Source organism: Cynoglossus semilaevis, unplaced genomic scaffold (genome assembly GCF_000523025.1).
Source record: "Cynoglossus semilaevis isolate Cse_v1.0 unplaced genomic scaffold, Cse_v1.0 scaffold1431, whole genome shotgun sequence".
NCBI classification, from domain to species: Eukaryota; Metazoa; Chordata; class Actinopteri; order Pleuronectiformes; family Cynoglossidae; genus Cynoglossus; species Cynoglossus semilaevis.
Genome location: NW_007585118.1, coordinates 12,999 through 34,517, shown reverse-complemented (window position 1 = coordinate 34,517; position 21,519 = coordinate 12,999). Strand labels below are relative to the sequence as shown.

Below are 21,519 nucleotides of genomic sequence, written 5' to 3'. Positions count from 1 at the left end.
CCGTAATTTCCAGACTTTAAGCCGCTACTTTTCACATGCTTTGAACCCTGTGGCTTAAAGAATGATGCGGCTAATTCATACTGCTAGCGATCAATTACTTTTCTGGTAGGCTACTGTTTGTTATACTAGTAGCGTATGTTTGTCTGAAAGTTGGGAGCACTTCGAGCTCTGTCATGTTGAAGCATGAGTTGGTTACACAGGAGCTGTTTAAACCCTGTTTATATACTGTTGTGCTCGGTGTGGCTAATAAAGACCCCAACTTCCCTGTATCTCTGCTGCGGACAAGCACAAAGTATAGGGAGTTAGCTCTAGAGCTAATGAAAGAAATTATTATGCCATTTATTAGTACCTTTGCATTTATGGCTACGGCTGTGTACTAAACCTCAATAAAATCAAGGCACTGCAACTGCATAAATTATTGTTGTTTTAACGAATAAAACATTACAAAATTATGAATGTATTTATTTAGCACAGTCCAACAATGCACAAAATAAAATTCTAAATAAAATGTTAAACCTTACCAACTTATGTGCATTAAATGATAATGTACAGGCCTACTGGCCTGCTGAAAGATTGTAAAATTAAATATGTTCTCTCATAAAAACACAAAGTGCGTTTAAGTCATTTGCTGAATAATTTCTTGTGCTGCCATATTCCCGCATCCAAGTAATGATCTTTATAATTAATTAAGTAGTCGCGATGAAGTGCAGAGGATCCGAATAGATCTCAGGCACAGGTGCAGAGTCAGTCTTGTTGACTGCCTTACAGTCTGAGTTATGTTTGAACTTCTTTAGTTAGCTGCTCAAACGGGGCAAGAAGAGAGTTTTCTGTTAAGACCCATTAGTGTGAAGTGAATATCGCTGGGAGCTACTGGTTTGTGCTGTATGCAGCCAAGATTCACTTTTGGACAAAGAGGCTTTCCTTCCTCTTATGTTCGGCTTAGCGATTGGGATGTTAGAATTTCAGGTGATAATTTAAACCGACGTGGAGAAATTCCTTGCAGATGCACCCCCCCCTTAAAATTTTTAAATATCAGCATTCTCGTTTTGCAAACGCTATCCGTAGGTTTTTCTCAGATATGTTGAAATTTGTCAACACTGTAAACATGTTGGCACTTTCAGACAAGCCCGGGCTGGCCGCGGTTTTTGCTTGTGTCATCATAACTTCCTGTTTTTGGCTGTTTTGTTTAGGTGATAAAAGACTTTTCAGTGTCCGAATATTCCCTAATATATATATATATTTATACATATATGCACAACTATAACTTGTGCCACATCTCATTAAAAACAGTTTTCAGTGTTGTTTGTTTTTATGTTTTATGATAGTAAGAAGTAATTTTTGAAATCACAAGTAGGTCAGTAATAGTAAGCTGCAGGTCTCCTTCCTCTGAGGCTAAACATTTTTTTAGAATGTATAACTGGCTACTGACTAAATTAATTACCTTATCAAAGCAGAGATAACATTACTAAAGACGCAAGACACAACAACTCCAGAGTCTGACGTGTTTGTGTTTCAGGGTGTAGTCCCCTCTAGTACATTAACATCATGTGGCATTTGTCTGTGGAGATGTGTAGGCAAGACAGTCTGGTCTAAGTAGATCCGGTTGTTTGAGACCTTCTGTCATGTTAGACGTACTTTATTAACTTTTTTTATGTTTTATTTTAAAATAGACTATAGAAATATGTTCAGAGACAGAAGTGATGCTTTATTGTTTGACCTTCTCACAAGCTTCATGTTCTTGATTGCAAGATACATTCTTTAAAAATCATGTTGATGCTCCTGAAGTACTATTATTAATAGTACTAACGGCAGTATTTACTAACATTCTTAAGTGAATTGGGTGAATCCTCTCCTGAATTCTCACCTATTTTTATAGTGTAGTTGTAGTGATTTTATGCCCTGCACATGATCTTTTAGGCAAGCTAATCCTGATATGTTCATTACATATGTATTCTATACATACTGTATTTGTTTACTGGCTTACATGAGATTACCTTTATTAATGATCAATGGTTTATTTCTCGCAGGCTGCTGTTTAAGCCCTTCCTCCCTTGCAGTGGTTGTTGCAAAAGCAGCTCATTTGTTCTGGTGCCTTGATGAAGAAAGACTTTAAGCAGATATATCCATGGTCTTATGAAGTTATCACTTTCGACCACTACTGCTAATAATATCTAAATGTGTTTACTTGGTGTTATAATCACTTTTACAAAAAGACTTATGACTAAGCATGTGGTGTACCAAAACAATTTGAACAGGGGATTTGTGTTAGTCAAAAATTATCATAGATCTTTATACAATACATTATGTCAGGAACAGTTCATATAAAATACAGAGATCTTCTTGTGCTCAATTCAGGCCTCGTATTTTGCTTCTGGCAAATGACGTAGCCAGATATGTAAGATTTTTTTTTTTTTATCAGCATTTTATTTAGATCAATCAATAGCCAAAAAGAGTAGTAATAAAATAAATAATAAGACCTTATTAATTGAAAAGGGTCCGATTTTTATTGGCTTTAAATTGCTGCTTTTTTTCCGCAAGATATAGATGATGCTGTGGCACTGGAGACTAAGGGCTCTTTAACCGCTGTGATAAATTAATTAATTTAGTCTGTGCTTTAGTGACATTTGTGTAATTTTATTTTGTCACTGAGCCTTCATGCTTAATGTAACTTAAAACGTCTCAGGCACCTCAACATGGAACAGACAAAATGGCATCAGAGTGTCTAGTTTTTTTCCCCTTTTTTTCTGCCCAGTTGTAGGTACTATGCACTCACTGCCTCCATTATTTATTATTGCTGGTTTTCATTAACAGTTTGTTGTTCAAAGGGTATAAAATTAACCAATGTAACCAACCAATGTCTGCTTAACCAATCTGTTTAAAGTGTGCTTAAACGTATTTTACAAACAATTTACACAACATAAGGTTTCAGACCCTTGTCTGTAAGGAAAATATACAGACAAGAGCAGAGGGTTTTATGTGGTGTTTTATGTGTATGTTACAGGTTGTGTGTTATAATTCCTGAACCAACACCATGACAACCATGGAGCTTCATCTCAACTTAATTGCTCAACTTTTACAATTGTGATCCAAGAGAAAACATATCCTTGATGCCGTGACATACGGGACAGACTCAGTCCAAGATGGAGAAAAAGAAAATGTGCCCTCGCCTTCTGGACTACTTGGTAGTTGTTGGAGCAAGGTAATATTGCTCTTTTAAGTCCTATTTTGTATTAAGTCCTATTTTGAGTTTTCAGTATTGTATTGAAAACTCGGGTTGTCCAGCATCCATCTATTCAATCTAGACTCACTCTGTGTCCTCGGACATATCAAGACTAAATTGGGAACTATAACATAATCACAAATATAATTTCCCATAGCTTTTTTTTATTATGAATTATGCTTTTTTAAAGGAAAATTATTTTAAAATGAAATAAGATTGTTTACTAATTTTTGGTTCCTTTTATAGGGACTTTTTTTCCTTTCAGTATAATATTATACAGTAAGTTTAAACCTGGTTTTTATGTAAAGGATTTTTTCTTCAAATATCCAATAAATGTTACATATTGTGACATCCTGTGACTCCAGTGTCTAAAGCATATGACTCACACAATAACAAAATGCCCCTCAATCCCCTCAGGATTCACTTCTGTGATCTTTCTGTTTGAACTTCTTTGTTTTTTCTAAGCTCAGCTGTTCTGAATGTTTTTACCTAACAGACAAACTTTTTTCTTTCTTTCTTTCTCCAGGCAACCAAGCAGTGACAGTGTGGCCCAGACACCTCAACTCCTCCGTCGTTACCCACTGGAAGACCACCATGACTTCCCACTCCCACCGGATGTGGTATTTTTTTGCCAACCAGAGGGCTGTCTGAGCATACGCCAACGGCGAGTAAGCCTTCGAGATGACTCCTCGTTTGTTTTCACCCTGACCGACAAGGATTCAGGAACCACACGCTATGGAATCTGCATCAACTTTTACCGCTCCTTTCAACGGGGACATCACCGTCCCCGTGGCGACAAGACCAGTCACACAGAAACAACAGTCCAGGCAGCAGAGACAGCAAGCGAAGGGTCTGATTGCAGTGGTAGTGTTGGCCAATCTTCCGAGATACCTACAGTCAACAATACTGACTCTGCACTTCTGCCTGCCTCTGGAGCAGAAAGCGAACAATCTGGTTCTGAACTAAATGCTGGAAAGTCCCCGCAGCAGAGACGAAATGCTGCAAAAATTGCAGCCAAGAATCGAAATAGCACATTAACCTCACTCTGCATACTCAGCCATTACCCTTTCTTCTCCACCTTCAGAGAATGCTTGTATATTTTGAAGAGGCTAGTAGACTGCTGCAGTCAGAGGCTCACACAACGTGCTGGACTCCCTCGCGCCACTCAGAGGTAAGATCTATTATTGCATGCATGCATATTCTCTGCTTAACACAATGCTCTGAAGCTGATGTTCAAAAACGGAACATTTCTAATTCTAAATGATACGTGTGATCAAAAAGTCTTTCCACCATCCTTAAGAACAAGTCCAGTATTATCTCATTGGTCGACCTTAGATACGTGGCGAGGTTCACACACTGTATCATTACCAACACGTGCTATTATTTAAAGTAATTGCTCCACCATTATAAGAAATGAATCAATAAATCGCTGCATAAACAACTACATATTTTATTTTGTTGCTGAAATTCAATTGTTGCACTGCCTTTGGATTATTCTGTTGCTATGGGTGACTCCACAGTTTGCAGCTCTGATGCAACAGTGTGTTGATAAGGCTGTCACGTCCAACTAGTTTTTCATGATGATCGATGATGAAAGCATTTCCCTATTTGCTGATTGCAAGTTTTTCTGGCATTTACATTTGCATTGTCATTGACTAAAAAGCCTTAACAAATAATTACTTTACTTAATTACTAACCATTATCAATCTTCTCTGCTCTTTTTCCAATGAAATAGCAGTACAATTTAATTTCTAGATGCAATTTTTGGCTACCCATATTTTTACTATGGTCAGATTTGGGGCAACAAACTAACTGCCTGTGGTACCTTATACACTACCTTAATACTGGACAGTTAATGCTTCTCATGTTTAATTGACTGACACAGAGGGATGTAAGAAATTAGATTTTCAATTATATATTTTTTCTTTTGTTGTTTTGCGGTTGCCCTTCAATTAGTTTAATTATATTGAATTTTATTTTTATTGAATTTTAGAAATTTAGATCCTAATGTCTCTGTCTGTTGGAGAAAAAGCACAAAAATATAGAGTAAAACAATACATTTTTACATCTAAGCTATATTTTTCCCATTGCAGGGACACAATGTGGCGAGTTTTCACTGGTGCGTTGTCAATTGACGAGAAAGGAAGTCAGCTGTTGGCAGACCTGAAGGAGATTGAGTCCTGGGTGTACAGGTTACTGAGGTCACCAGTACCAGTGGCCGGTCAAAGACGTGTAGATGTGGAAGTATTGCCACAGGAGCTAAAAAGGCCCCTCACCTTTGCATTACCAGACAACTCCAGATTCTCCATGGTGGACTTTCCTCTGCACCTACCTTTAGAGCTGTTGGGTGTGGACGCCTGTCTCCAGGTTCTGAGCTGTATCCTTTTAGAACATAAGGTGAGAGACCTTTTTATTGTGCCGTCTAGTTGGGTCTTATTAGCAGACAACTTATCCTTTCCATTAGAGATCACCAAAGAGATTGTCTGCTTCAAGGAGGAAGGGGAATCAAATATTATGTTTTAATATAAATAATATCAGACATTCTCTACCCGATGTGGGCTGACTGATGTAATACAGAAAGAACAGACAGGTTAAAAAACAGACATTAGACTAGGACATGGAGGCTAAGAAAACACACTGTCTCTTTATATCTTTGCTCTCTCTTCCTCTCACTTATCACTCATCCTGAACACAAGACTCATGACCCATGATATGACGAACATCTTGCATAACCAGTATTGGTGTTGTGTTCTCACAGTCCTCTAGTTTTACATTGACTCATTTACAACAGTTTAAAATCAACCATTAGTTAATCAATGTCAACAATGAAGCTCAAAATTCATAGTGCTTGATAAATACAGACTCTTATTGGCCTTGTCTTTCTCTTTGTCAAGTGCTCTTGTGTTTCTTTTCATGCAACCGTATCAATTAAAGAGTTTTTTTCCTAAATCACATTCATGTTTTTTTTTTCTTTCTTGAGAGCATTGGCACAGTATAATTATATGTATACCTACCGACAGTTTCCAGAAGAGTCTATTGAAAAAAAAAAACTAATGAGGCATTTATGTACATGAGTACATTCGGTCAATGTTAAAAATGAAAACATTTGTTCCAGCTTCTGAGTTATCAACCAAACTCAAGAGAAAGCTGAGCAGAGAACAGCACTTAGGACGCTCTCCTTTAAATTCTGTTTGTAAATTAGGGAAAATAAATTTGTTTAGATATACTAATTGATGTGCTGGGAATTTAGTGAGAACAATTATCTTAACATGTCTAATTTTCAACCCTTTTTAGGTTATTCTTCAGTCCAGAGATTACAATGCTTTGTCTATGAGTGTTATGGCATTTGTGGCCATGATCTACCCTCTGGAGTACATGTTCCCTGTCATTCCTTTGCTGCCAACATGCATGACTTCTGCTGAGCAGGTATGCTTTTGTCCTCTTATACCCGTTGCCTGCAGAGGTATTGTCAAACTAGTGATGCACTGATCCAACTTTATTAGTTCCTGTTACAATTCTTGGGTTTTGCAAATTGGTGGCTACTATTCCAGCCATTGTTAAATTAATAAACTCATTATTATTTTAAAGTTTAAAGTCATTGTAGACCAGCAGTGGCTATTCAATTTCTATATTACCATTAAACAAAAACATGAAATCAATATTCACTGCCTAATATAACATCTTAAACAGATAATTAACAGAGAATCTCAACCAGCTTGAGCAGAAATACAAAATGATGAAGAATTAAAACACATCAGGTCCAAATTTGAAAATTAAGTCAATATCGGAACAGGTATCCAATGTTAATTTTAAATCATTGAGTGATCCGTCCGAATGCTGACTCACTGGCATATTGTTTTCTCTCCTTAGCTCCTTCTTGCTCCCACTCCATACATTATAGGTGTACCAGCCAGTTTCTTCCTCTACAAGTCTGATTTCAAAATGCCAGATGACATTTGGCTTGTGGATCTTGACAGCAGCAAGGTCAGTTGATGAGCCCAATCTCTATGTTTTCAAGGTCTTGTCTCTAATGTCTTTTTAATGCCACATAATGGTTTCTAACAAAAGAAAATTTAAGAACACATGTTTAAACATTTGTCATTGGATTGCAGGTGATAGCACCCACCAATGCAGAGCTGCTACCACCACTGCCAGAGCCCGAATCAGTAGAACTTAAGAAACATCTTAAACAGGTACTGTTGTTAAGTGTTTTTCTAGGGTGAATTAGTAGTCTAGACTTGATTACTGTGACTTTTTCAGATGTTTTTGGAGTGGGACCAAAGGCACATGAGAACACTCAACTTATAATTGCTCTTTGTTCTTTTGTCTGATTAATATTATATAGCAATGCAAAACGTCTTTTTCAGCAGTTAAGAACTAAGCGTTTCCTTCTTCCCCAGTACAGTTGTATGTATTACACATGACAGTGCGAGCATTTGAAGTGGGTGAACGTGTAATTCACTAACATTTCTTAACATGTTCTTTTTGTTTGTTTGTTTTCCTTTGCATGCTTTAGCTCTTGCAGGTAAAGGGTGATTCTAGGATCCTGCCCCATTAAACAAAAGCCCTTAGTATTGTACTCACCAAGCTAACCTGATTAGTAAAAGGGACCTGTTATGCATTCTCATATTTACTGTCATCCCCTGATAATCTGTGTCAAACTTACATACTGTTGGACCTCAATAATGCTAGATGCTTAGAATGCTAGGCCCAAGTTCCAGGACAGAATAAGAGTCAAACTGAGGTGGATTTAAGATGTTCTAGTTTCAATTTAGCTTGCCAGTTTGTTCTATGATAAAGATAACACTTTCCTAATGCTTTCTTTTGTCTTAGACACAATGTTTGATTTAGGTAGGAGGAAATTGTCTTTTTGAAAAAAAACAAAGGTGTTGCCTTTTTTCAGCTTAACTAAGAAAGTACTTGACAAAAAGCAAAATGTAATTTTGAATTATGGATCAAAAAAAGATACTCTAGAGGAGTTGCATCAGTAGGGTATAATTGGTCCCCTTTACCATAACATAGAAACCTGGTTGTGATTCATGCCTCTTCATTAATCTTCCCATCCTTCCACATTTACAGAACCACCGATAACATACCAAATAGCATCCACCAAAGCCCGAGCCTTTTAGTTGATGCCCCTCTCATGCCCAGCCTTAATACCCAATCTGGTTACCTGTTAACCTGTTAATTATGGCCCCTACGTTAATTTTGACAATACATTATGTTTATCTAACTTTAAATTGGAGCCCATTGATTAAATGTATGTTATCAGCAGCTCTTTTCCTGTGTGCAGTGTGTGACTGAGAAGCTGGTGTGTAGGAGTGTGCAAAGCCTAAGTTTAGCAGTTGTATTTGTGAAAAGTAACACAAAATATTGATTTATGCAATTGGGGAAAATGTCATCTGGAGCCTGTGGTGCCAACACAGGATGCTTGTGATGTTAGAGCAACTCTTACAACACTTGAACCTGTTAGCAGATGGACGGAAGAAAGTAATTCTAAGAAATGTGCTTGTATTTGACTGGTTTGTTTGGAGATCTGAAGATCTGCTCTTTTTTACCTGTCATCTCCACTCCATCGTAACCACTGGTTTACTCCAGTTGGTTACCATGGATTGTCACGTTTGTTTTTTAATTATTAAATCATTTTTTAATTAGGTTGTCTGTTTTTCATTGTCTTCTATGTTGCCATGTAAAACATTTCAGTCTTTAAAAACGTACACTTTCTTATCTCCTCTCCTTGTTTTGTTTAACACACTCTATTGGACAAAGTGACATGTACTTATTTGTTCTCAGCAATGACAACAAATAAGGAGTTGTTGTTGAAGGAGAAAGAAAGGGAAATATCCACTTGACCTGTTCCAGTGTCAGCCTCAAAGTTGTCATCCCAGCCCTCATGTGATTCTACTCGCATTTCTCTTATCCCCTTCCCAGTGTCTGGTTAGATTGACCCTGATCACCCAAAAGCAGATCTTCTCCTCTGAGAATAAGGTTACTCATTTATTCTCCTCTGGAATGTGTGATGCCCATGCACGGATATCTTACTCTTACATTGTTTTTGCCTGACATTACTACATGTCCCCTCTTTCTCAAGATCTTAATACTGTAAAAAGCATAATGGTGTTGTAGAATGTTTTGGACCAGTGCTCTGATACACTGCTTAGCTCTGGCTTGCGCATGACTGAATGTGCGTGCATCTACCTTGGCATCAGCGAGTGTTGTTCAAGCTAAAACAAGATGCGAATAAGCTAATCACTTTGAAAACGTAACACTCATCTAGACTTAATGTTCCATTATGCTAAGCTAAACATTGACACTAAAGTCTGCAGCGGTTCCCTTCAAAGCAAACCATTCATACTGACTTCCTTCCCTTGTTCTATTCCTATCTTTCCAAGTGGACACACCCACTGGAGGCATCGATATTCAAATGATCTGTAATTCACGTTCAAGTACTTTGGCTGGGGTATAATTTCTTATTATTAGAACACTGGTTTACTCCTTTTTTTAATTACCATGATACATCCTCCATTATAACCTGTACATGAGTCAGAGAGTCCCTGGAAAAAGGACTAAATATTTATATGTTGATGCCAAATGTGGGTGTTGTCCATCAAACCTTGTTTATTTCAATATCTACTACTTTGCTGGTAACTTGTGAAACTCTTACTTGTTTTAGGCTTTAGCGAGTATGAGTTTAAACACCCAGCCCATCCTGAATCTGGAGAAGTTCCAGGAAGGTCAGGATTTACCCCTTCTCCCTCCTGGAAGGGATAAAGCATCTCCATCTTCCACTGAGTTCAACCCTCTCATCTATGGAAATGATGTTGATTCTGTGGATGTGGCTACAAGGTGATTCCCAATGTTTTTGTCTCCTGTCATGTGAAATTAACATATTTTGACGTAAACACATACTTGAATCACTTTTTTATTTGTGTAGGGTGGCCATGGTGAGGTTCTTCAACTCCCCCAATGTTCTTCAGGGTTTCCAAATGCACACTCGCACCTTGCGCCTTTTCCCGCGACCAGTGGTGGCTTTTCAATCAACGTCTTTTTTGGCATCTCGTCCACGACGATCTAGCTTTGCAGATAAACTTTCCCACACACAAGCTGTGGAGTTCTACGGAGAATGGGCTCTGAACCCCACCAATCTTGCATTTCAGAGGATACATAACAGTAGGAGTCATTTAAAAATTTATTTGGGTCAACTTTTTGTTTCATATATGTAACAGGTCAAGTCAATTTTATTTTTATAGTCAAGATTTACAAAACTAATTTGTCTCAATGAACTTTGCAGTTTAAAACTATCCTCCTAAAATCCAAAATAATGGAAAAACATGGAGGAATGAGTTTATATTACAATACAAAGTAAAACAGAATACGTTTTAGAAATATTGTTGAAAACCAAATCAAATCACACACTGATCAAGTATTTTGGCAATGATGGGGAAGAAAAAAATTCTATAACAGTGAGTTATAAATAAATATACAATCTTTATTTGCAGATGTGTTTGATCCCTCTTTAATTGGAGATAAGCCTAAATGGTATGCTCACCAGTTACAGCCAGTGGTCTACAGAGTTTATGATGGAAGCTCTCAGCTTGTTGAAGCTATGGCTGGACCCTTAGAAGATGAGGGCAATGAATCTGATCCCACAGATAGGTACAAAAACACACTTGTTTTCCATTTTGTTTCTGAGCTCCCTTTAATGACTTGTATTGTATTTGCAGTGGTAGTGACAGTGAGGCATATGATGACTCCAGCTCCTCTTACTCATCCCTTGGTGATCTTGTGAGTGAAATGATCCAAGGTGACATCCAGGGAGACACGCCCAGTATGTTCTTTCAACACACCATACACTTTTATCATGTTTGGACCACATTTCCTTCCTTTGTAAAATATATTATGATGTACTAGGCTTGGACCCTCCAACCCACGCTGCCTTGGGAGATGCAAGTGAGGTTGAGTTTCATGACTTCCATGACTTCAGGGAAGGACACGGCTCAGAGGGTCCACCAAGTGGAGATTTACTTGCTGAAACCACTGATGGACAACCTCTTCGCTCAAGTTCTAGCACAACTGCTAGTTCAAGTCCCAGTACAATCATCCAAGGAGTGAACAATGTGTGTGGCATTTTACAACAACAAAACAAAACAAAAAAAGAATAATGAAAATTATTTAAATGGATGAAAAACAGTAGAGTTTTTATGCATATCCTATTCCCCGTTTTCCTTTTCTAGGACCAGGCGGAAGTACCTGAGATTGAAGCATCAGCTACCGCAGCTTTACAGAATCCTGTTCCTGCATTGAGCTCTCAGCCTTTCCTGAGGCCACCATCTGACGGCGGCATGGTGACCTCAAATAACAAAAAGCAAGAGTATGACAACCCGTACTTTGAGCCTCAGTATGGCTTTCCTTCGGAAGATGACAATGATGCAGAAGAGCAAGTGGAGTCGTACACTCCCAGATTCAACCAAAACCTCAATGGCAACAAGTGTGTTTAACATGTGTATTAATGTAGATATTGTTTTATCATTTTTGAAGGTTAATTTTAGATCAATATTATATTTTATTCTTTTGTTGTGTACCACAATTATATTTTATGTTTACCACACATTTTATCACTTGTGGTTATTTAGGACTCAGCGTTTGCTACGGCCCAGTAGCCTGAGGCTTCCAGGAGAGTCCGATGGTGAGGGAGACTCCCGTAACAGCTCACCAAATTCCACTATTTCCAATAGCAGCAATGATGGATTTGGTGGACTTATGTCCTTTGCTAGTAAGTTTTTTTTTTTTCCTATTTCATTCTCTTTTGACTGTTTAGTCTTTATCTTGCAGTGGAAAGCTTCTCAAACAACCTGTTAATGCTTACTTTTTAGCATAAAGGAATAAAAGAAAAACACATTTTGTAGACCATTGCTTTTTTTGTTCACTATTACCATACGGTTATTATTCCCCTACAGGCAATCTATACAAGAACCATGGGACCAGTTTCAGTCTGTCTAATCTGGCTCTTCCCAACAAGGCAGCCAGAGAGAAAGCAACACCCTTCCCTAGTTTAAAAGGTAGGACATAACAGCAACTGTTAACAAAGTAATGTCTGTTCCTGCTCCAATGTGGTTTCAGAGGTAACATTATTCTATAATAACCTGCTTCATGTTATCATCTAAATGTAAAATAATTTGCAAATCGTGTTTTTATGTTATTAAAATGTCAATCACCTACAAAACAAATCCTAACTGTTAGCATCATAATGTATAAAAATAGAGTTTGACTCATTATTTGTCTAGTTTCTTTAATACTATTTTCTTGATCAAATGAGCAGAAACACATAAATAGATTAAAATAAAAAGGTTTAAACCCCTGTTTAAATCCAGTTTGTGCCAGACATGGACTGATATTGAGAGAAAAGGAAAAAGGTGGAGCATAGTAACCTAACTCAATGCTTACATCATACTTGGAATAGTTGCCATGACAAATGCTGTGTTCCCTTTCATTATGATTTTTTTTTGTTGTTGTTGTTGTTCAGATGACCCTGAAAGCCCGGGTATGTCATGTCTGGTGTGATACTGTTTTAGTGCTTTAATAGACAATCCTCTGTCATTGGAGTGCCCTTAACTATCTTATACCCTGTCTCTCCAAATGGGACTAAGATAGAAAAAAACCCTTTTAAATCCTTCATGTTTGTCCATACTTTTTCTTTGTTCATGTTTTAGTCTTCTCTGTGTGACTAGTGCGAGTCTTTGTGGGAGAATGCACACCTGGTCTTAACTGAATAGAGGTTAATTTCCAGGCTCATGTTTTGTTGTGCCTTGCATGCTTATCTGGTGGCTTCCATCGTTGAGTGCTACCTTCCCTCACTGACTACTTGTGACAAACACAGTTTTAAATTACTTTCTGTTAAGGACTGCATTATAAAGAGGTAAAAAACATTTGTAATTCACACCAGTGTAAACATTTAATCTGGAAATATAATTTATTTACACAGTGACCTAGAGAACGTAGGTTAATTGTATAAATATATCAGGCTAGCTCAACAAGCTCCTGATTATATTCCACTTCATTAAATCCATTCATCCCTGTTGTCACTTCTCATCAAAGGATGTAGACCGATCAGTTCCAGTTGGTCCATTAGTTTCCTTTCTGTTGCATACGTTCTAATCTGCAATTAAGTTCTGCATACCCTTTTTGGCATTTCTTTCCTTTGTTACAGAAATCTTTTAAATTATGCAATGTTCAGATGACATAAGCTTAGACACCATCTTCTTGTGGTTTCTATGGGTGTATGGGTTTATTTTGATTTATCTGTGGCTTTGGAATATAAGTAGCAGCACCAGCCAAGCTTCTAAAAAAGTGTGACTCATAGTGTAAAAAACTCGGTATACATGTTGAATGTGTTTCCATTGTCAAACACATGGCCCTTTCAACATTTGTGGGTTTACAGCATCATTGGTACACATTGTATTTTTTTTTCCCTTTTGTGTTTTTCTTGTTTTTTGATTCTATATTTTGTTGTCATATTAAGTGTGCATGTTTGTAATGGGTCGATGTTCAGACTGGTTGTGTCTGGGCCAGTGTCCCTCTCTTTCTCTCCATCTTGATGGTGCACTAATTCTGGGTTTTGTGTGCAGTATTTGGGCTAAATTCTCTAATGGAGATTATTACTGAGGCTGGCCCGGGGAGCGGAGAAGGTGGGTCTTGCCCTTTAAATCGAAAGAGCTGCATGTAACTACAAGCCAGTCAACTACATCTCCCAGCATTTCCATTTGTCCTCATTTCATCAAGGGTCCTGTGGCGCAGAGACTTTGGTCTTTCCATGCTTCCACTAATTAATCCCTGTTTTGTACTGTTTTTTCACTCCACAGTATGTCCAGATTTGTTTATTTAACTAACCAGAGCACAATTACACTTCAAAGCTAAAAAAGCTGTACTTACAAAAATTAAAGAAAAAAATACTTTACGCAATTAAAGGCCACAGGAAAAGAAATGAAGAACAAAATTGCAATGTTAAAAGACAATGGAATAAGAATCCAAGTGTCATTGTTTGCCATTGTTAGACAAATCTAATCTGAGTGAGTCTAAACAGGCTGTTATTATACAGTGCACAGTGAGCGGAAGCTGAAGTGAAAGTATAAGAACTTATACAAGGTAAAATCCTTTAACCGTATAGTACAGATATGTGATACATGTTACATGTATCACATATGTATATCACATATATATACAGTATATACATGTTGCAGTTTGACAAATTAGTGCCATAACCTTTTGGGGACACTTAAGAAAACATAGGCTGTCACTATAACAGCCACACCAGAAATCTTTATGGAGTCTAAACAGCACTGACATTTTGTTTGCAGTGAACCTAAAGCACAATTTTAATTTCTGTTTTCTTTACCATTGGATGTTGTGTTTTTGATTTCCTGTACTCTGGTGAACTTTCCTTTTCTTGTGATGCCCTGATCATTCCAGTTCTGTTTGTTGTCTTTGTGTTTATATGTGTTGTTGTCAGACATAATAGAACAAAAATAAATCAATTTAAGTTTTTCAAATGTAGTATAATGAAGTATACAGTAAACCTAGTTTTAAGTCTGAGAAGTTGGAAAAAGTAACTGGACGTTTCACAAACATTGTCGTAACTATTTTTCCATCCTCAGGCTGCAAACAGCTGCATGTAGTTGCTTTTTCACATCAGGCCATTGCTTTAATTTTCTTGGTAAACAGACATGCTGACAGTCCAGTACTGAAACATATGTTCATTTTGCCAGCCTTGATTAACACTTACACTAATCTACCCTTATTTTGCATTACAAGAATTTTTGACAGGAGGAGGAGCACAATTTCCCTATTATATCAATCTCTGATACTGAGATTTAATACAATGTGAAACATTTGTCTTTATATATATCTGTGAAGACATGGACCTGGAGACTATAATTTCTTTGACTTTATTCAGAGAATATTAAGGTTTAGATACAAAACGTTCTCTAATAACAGTTCATAACAGTTTGTGAGCTTTTGCTCATCTTGTTTTGTTTTTTTTATTTATTTGCATGGAACCACTGATGTGGATGCTGTCCTCACATTTTTTTTCCTTTGACCATAGTTTTTAGTGCTTGTGTGTGTGATGCCACCACCAAGAGCAACATTTGAATCGGTCCTTACCCCTTATGCAGCAATAGTAGTCTTCCTGAAGATAATAGTCTATAGAGTCCAGGAGTGTCTGTGTAAACCACTCAAAGTATCCTGTTTGAGAGCTTTCTCTTTTTCATGTTCTGCGTGATTCTTAATGAGTAATGTTGTGTTTCTTCTCATTCTGAGTGTTTCCCTATCTAGTAAGTTTGTGGTTTACAGATTTTACTGTAACTTCTTGGGTTCAGAAACATCATTTAATTGTTTTTTTTTTCTTTCTTTTTAGGCCCACGTCCACCACGAGCTCTTGTGGACCAAAAGTCGTCAGTTATCAAGCACAGTCCCACAGTAAAGAGAGAGTCTCCTTCTCCACAGGGTAGAGTCAACAACACAAGGTATAGTTTGCTATTAATTATTACTGTTTTCGGTCATTACAATTACCATGAGCGATTTGACTTTTGACTTGACTTGACTTTTTGTTTTTACAATACCAATTCGCCTTTAATTATTCTTGACAATAAACCTGACGTTTCTATCCAAGTGAGAACCAACAATTCTTGAAGGAAGTGGTGCAAAGTGTTCTGGATGGTCAGGGTGTGGGCTGGCTCAACATGAAAAAAGTTCGCCGTCTGTTGGAGAATGAGCAGCTTCGTGTTTTTGTGCTGAGTAAACTGAACAGGGCCGTGCAGTCGGAGGAAGACGCCAGACAGGAGATCATACGTGATGTGGTAGGACATGTCAAATCTTCTACCTGATTAATTGCACCACACGTCTGGAATAATCATGAGTAATCATGATCATGCATTATGATTGTGATTGATCACTTTGAGTATTTGATGATAAATTACCATCAACAGGTAATAGTAGTCAAGCGGATGTGTTTCACACCTGTTTTTTCTGACAATATGTAATTATTAATTCAGAAAAATGTCAAGAAAAATATGCAAACTTATAATTCTAAATTGTTATTTATAAAGAGGGAGAAGTCATTTTTGTGCATCTTGAGTTGCAACTTTTCAAAACTTTGCAATTTGAATCATTTTATAGTCCCTCATATTCCCATTTGGCCATAATGCCAGTGAGCTTGTCAGCTGTAGACTTACTTTTTGCCTTGTGCTCTGAGAGGTTGGTCTGATGTAAGCCAGTCTGACCTTAAATTGAAGCCAGTACAAATGCATGCTGGGTGTAAATGGTATTTTTACGAGTTGTCTAAAAACTACCTATATTATGTTTCCTCTTCAACTTTTTCCAGGAGGTGAACAGAAAAGTCTACAAAGGAATGTTGGACATCTTGAAGTGCACAGTTTCCAGTCTTGAGCATTCTTACACCAATGCAGGTCTGGGAGGAATGGCCAGCGTGTTTAGCTTATTGGAAATAGCATGCACACATTACCAAACCAAAGGTATGTCAAGGTTATGGAATTGTAACAATTCAACAATAGAATTGTCATATTTTTCTAAAGCTGAGTTAATTTTTCAAGAGAGTTTGTAATCCCAGTTGCAGTGACAGCAGGCTTGTGATATAATCAGTTTTCCAGTTAAATGTCCAGTTTTAATACATTGTTTTAACTGGCCTTAACTGCATGCAACTAACCATTAACTGAAAAACTGTCACTTCTGTCTTTCCTTGATACATCTTATCTCACTTCCAGTTTTAACCACCACACATTGTCTTCCTCTTACATCTATTTTACTATGTTTGGACTTAATTTTGGTAACGTGGTAGACCCAGAAAAACGCAAGCGAAGCCCCACAGACAGTGCTGGCAGCCCGGGCAGTAAAGAGAGTCCTTCTGGTCCTATGGAGACTGCCAAACCTCAGGGTCTTCTGAATATCCCCCACCTGCAGCTGCCGCATCACACCACGGGCAAAGGAGCCCGGCATTTTGACACCCGAAGCCTTAATGAGGAGAACTTTATTGCCTCGATTGGTGTGTACACCGATAGAGCCCCTGTAGCATGTGCATTGTGATCCTGCATGCCTAATAGATTATAAACATTTTCTTTTACCCTTACTCCCCGTCCTTTGCATGTAGTTATGAAATATCCTGTCACATGTCCAGTAATTAATCTAACAGGTGTGATACTATTTCATTGTCATAAAGCTGTATAAACCATTATATATATTTATATATAATGACAGGATTCACAAACATTTGGCTTATATTAGAATAACAAGGTAAAATAAAAAGGTGTCTGGAATAGTTCTGTTTCTGAGTCTGGACTGTGACAGTGGTTGAGTCCCCTTTTTAAACATTTGTGCCACTGTCTGGCTCCTTTTTAATATTTTGTTGTCAGTGTCTCAGGACCTTAGCTGCATGTCTTTGTTTTGGTCATCCTACACTTAAATCTGCAGTAGTGGGCGTAAGAAACCAGAGGTATGCACATTGATGGACAAATAGGTGCCTGACTGTGCCTTTTACTGCAGGTTTTTTAGGTGCTGTAGAAAATGGCAGCCCTTTGCTCTTAGCATGGAGGATAGAAGCATTCCCCTGTAAACAGTACCAGTAAAGGGATGGAAAAAAAGACTGACAGAAGAGAAAGTTGGTTTAAATACAGCTGTAATCATTTACATGCTTATTCTCTGAGAACAGTTCTGGGTCTGTATACAGGGGACACTCTTCTCTACCACCTTGATTACTCTCCTACCTGCACCCCTTTTGTTCTTCTCAGAAGTTGCACTTTCAATTCTACAGAATGCCGTCAGACTTGCATCCATGCTTCTGCAACTGCTTCATTCCACCTGCTGCCTAGTTGGCCGCTCCAACCCCATCTCACGCTCATTTCTCGCTCAATCACACCTCTCCCTCTTCCTCCCTCTCCCTTCATCTACCACTGTTGCTCTAGAGAGCTGCACCTATGCAGTTGGTGTCATCAGTGGCCTGCAGTCAGATCCATATTTATCCATCAGTGTGTGGCTCTCTGCAGCCCTGGGCCAGAAAGCCTGTGGGTGTTGTAATGTTACCTTAGTAGCTGTAACAAACATCGGTTTTGGCCAAAATACAAAACTGTGATTTTTAAAAAATAAAAAAAAGTTTTAGTGGGAATTAAACACAGCTACAACAACATTACAAATTCAGCAGTGACAAATACCAAATGCTCATTTTGTTTGTTTTTTCTTTCTTAATTTTTATTGCTCATCCACCATACATGCCTTTTCAATCAGCTCTTTGACTCTCTCTCTGTCTTTCTCTCCTTGGCTTGCAATGCATCTTGGGTAGAATTGTGGAGCAAGCACCCGGATAAGCAAAATGCTATGGAAAAACTACAGAGTAAGAAACTTTTCACACACCCGAAAAATAATGGGGTGCTCAGCTCTTGACCTTTTCCCACCCTCTCTCTCCACTCATTATAACTCGTTAGTGATTTTACAGTTAGGAAAAGTAAAATTACAGTTTGAAAAAATGTTTTATTTTCTTTTAAAAAAAGTTCTCATTCATTATTTACTGTTGTGTTTAACTTTTATTTTTGATTGATTTGATTATGCCTTACAGGTAGCTTATTTAAATTAATTAAGAGTTTAAAGAATAGGACATCTCTGTCTAATAACTCTTTCCAGCTTGAGCAGTTTTGATTTTCCAGCATTGTTTTTTTTCTCTCCTGACCTCATGCATCAAGATGCACAACTAATGTATAACTGCAGCCCAGCCCTGCTCTTTTAACTGAATTCTTTACAGTTTCAAGTGGCTTGTTCTAAACTGTCTTTACAGCCAAGTTTTATTGATATGTATTTATATATATATGTATCTATATGTATATATGTATATATATATATATACATATATATTTAAAAAAATGGGGTTTTATGATAAAGTAGTTACTGTTATTATTACAGATGAAAAGGTACAAATTACACTTGAAACCGAAACTGTCTCCTGTACCGTCCATCAGTTTGTCTGCATGCCTAACTGCCTGTGTATGTTTTTGGTGTAATTTGCGCCACATGTGCAGCATTGACTGACACTTAATGTCCCGCTCTTGCAGTTTTGTATTCTTTTTTTTTTTTCTGTTTGAAACTTGATCCCAGTTGTTTTTGCAGTGACTGCTTGCCTCTTCGTCACTCCTCTTTCCTGTTGTCCTTCGCCGTAAACTTTATATAAGAAAGGGAGGAAACCATCGGGTTGCAAATGTGAAGCCACCGTAGTCGCCCCAATGTGCACTGTTGTTTTTTTTATATATATATTAGCCCCTTATGACTATAAGTCGATGGGAAAATGTAGCAACTCCTCCTTGAACTTATGTTGTTTAATATTTATTGTAGTTTATAATTCTTATCAACATTATTTTCTTTTGTGGTAGAGTATAATGTCATATTAGTAAGTTATGACCTAATTTAGCATGAAATATGAATCTATTGACTCATAAGAGGCTGTTAGTATGTATCATTCATTGTTATGTCTGTTACCATAATATATCACGTAGAACATGTCCTGTTCGAGAATAGTCACATCTTGTGACTCACTCAGACTTCTACTGAATTATGGAACATTTGATTGAGATGAGGCACTTTTTTACCATCATTAGTGGTTTCATTTTCAAAGCATATTTAGTTAACAGGAGATCTATATCTATATTTTAATGTAAATTCTATGGACTTGAACGAGAACTGGACACTAGAAATTGTGCACAAAACAAAATCCTAACGTGATTAAGTTCTTGTATTTCCCATGTATTTTCATTTAACAAACAACAGTAAGGCCTGATACTCTATCTTACTCTTTCACCAGTGCAGTCTAATTAAGCAATGCTCTTGGCACTTATACATGTTATCGTCATTGTTTCTGTCCTTGAGTGATGCACCACCGCAAGGTAAGAAGGTAATGCAGTTCTACTCGTGGCTGTGAGCTAACCACATGTACTGCCCCTCAGGATCTGATGGGGCAAAGCAGCAGCGCCCCCCTGTGGCAGATGCAGAGGAGAAAAATTCTCAGATCAGTGCCGACAGTGGCCTCAGTGTCACTTCAGGATCTCAGGTATGTTTTTTGATTTTTGTAAAAAAAACAAATTATTATAATATATTTGAAACAATGTATTTCATATCTTTACAGAAGAGTGACACTGAATCTGTAACAAGCTCCGAGCCACCGATTCTGACAAGAACCACGAGCCAGGACTCAGAGGCCAGCACAGTGGTAGGGCACAGCCAACTTAGATGATGATGGCAATATTTTCTTTATTGGAGGAACTCGTATGTAAAGCAGCAATAATTTGAAATTATTTGTCCTTTTCTTGGAAATACATGATTAAATCCATCTATACAAACCACTTCCCTCTTTAGATCATAATATTTATCGGTTGATTTCCTTATAGAATTAAATTGCAAGTTCTATTGGTATTGATGTGTGAAGTTGGAGGTTTATGCTCTAGGTACATTAGATGATTGGTTTACCTGTTTGTACTCAAAGTTTTCATTTTTATTTAAGATATGAGTCCTACAATGATTGTCTTGTCCTTGTTGGGGGTTTTGACTGAACTGGGAAAAATAAAAAGATCATTTGCACATACAGAAAGAAAAGGCAAAGTGCGAGGACGTAGCCGTGTGGAGGAGGAGATGCAATGCAAGTGCTGGGACTGATATCCAGTTTGACTGTGGCTATAGTATAGTACTTGATACTATAGTGTCAAAGGTTGACCTAAAATATAAACACAATACAATAATAATAGGCAAACTGGTATGACTCTTTTAAGTGGTTTGTATTTTTAGGTGATTTAGGAGGATTGTTCAATTGACCTTATGAACACCAAACACAGGCAACAAATCTAATGCTTTCAAACTATTAATCATTATAAATCCAAAAGCTCTCTCTGTCTTGTATTCTTCTGAGACCTGGTTCACGTCTTTCAGATAAGCAACAGCTCTGGGGAGACTCTGGGAGCCGACAGTGACCTAAGCAGCACAGCAGGAGACGGCCTTGGTGGGAGGACTGCGGCTCATCTGATGCAGTCTAGAGGGACTCTGTCTGACAGCGAGATTGAAACCAACCCAGCCACCAGCGCAGTGTTTGTGAGTAGAAGATAAGTAAAACATTTAGTCATTAGATAACAACTAACACTTTTAGACACAGTTGTACACTGAAGACAATATTGACCCTCAAAACACTGTGGTGATGGACAGCTGTGTCTCTTGAATCTCAGGTCATCTGAGGAGGTGTTTTTATTTAACCAACGTGACTG

At 37.7% G+C, this 21,519-nt stretch overlaps 1 protein-coding gene across 18 annotated transcripts in view; it reads left to right on the top strand.

Moving 5' to 3' along the window:
- Positions 1-21,519, top strand: part of madd (MAP-kinase activating death domain) — a 35,241-nt gene that overhangs the window by 2,277 nt on the left and 11,445 nt on the right. For 6 of the 18 annotated variants that reach the window (XR_003049029.1, XR_003049030.1, XM_008337288.3 and 3 more), the window contains exons 2-24: positions 3,002-3,199; positions 3,747-4,391; positions 5,314-5,617; positions 6,515-6,646; positions 7,091-7,204; positions 7,333-7,413; positions 9,152-9,208; positions 9,894-10,066; positions 10,155-10,390; positions 10,720-10,876; positions 10,945-11,048; positions 11,132-11,337; positions 11,455-11,708; positions 11,854-11,993; positions 12,178-12,279; positions 15,633-15,741; positions 15,888-16,074; positions 16,599-16,749; positions 17,073-17,276; positions 18,567-18,617; positions 20,215-20,318; positions 20,394-20,477; positions 21,191-21,349. Coding sequence is in view for 16 of the 18 variants with exons in the window: in XM_008337288.3 (XP_008335510.1) it covers positions 3,141-3,199; positions 3,747-4,391; positions 5,314-5,617; positions 6,515-6,646; positions 7,091-7,204; positions 7,333-7,413; positions 9,152-9,208; positions 9,894-10,066; positions 10,155-10,390; positions 10,720-10,876; positions 10,945-11,048; positions 11,132-11,337; positions 11,455-11,708; positions 11,854-11,993; positions 12,178-12,279; positions 15,633-15,741; positions 15,888-16,074; positions 16,599-16,749; positions 17,073-17,276; positions 18,567-18,617; positions 20,215-20,318; positions 20,394-20,477; positions 21,191-21,349 (3,813 nt within the window). In the remaining 2 variants the exon portion in view is untranslated. The remainder of the gene's footprint in view (positions 1-3,001; positions 3,200-3,746; positions 4,392-5,313; positions 5,618-6,514; positions 6,647-7,090; positions 7,205-7,332; positions 7,414-9,151; positions 9,209-9,893; positions 10,067-10,154; positions 10,391-10,719; positions 10,877-10,944; positions 11,049-11,131; positions 11,338-11,454; positions 11,709-11,853; positions 11,994-12,177; positions 12,280-15,632; positions 15,742-15,887; positions 16,075-16,598; positions 16,750-17,072; positions 17,277-18,566; positions 18,618-20,214; positions 20,319-20,393; positions 20,478-21,190; positions 21,350-21,519) is intronic. The other 12 variants (XM_025053703.1, XM_017030820.2, XM_025053706.1 and 9 more) reach the window with 6 other exon arrangements.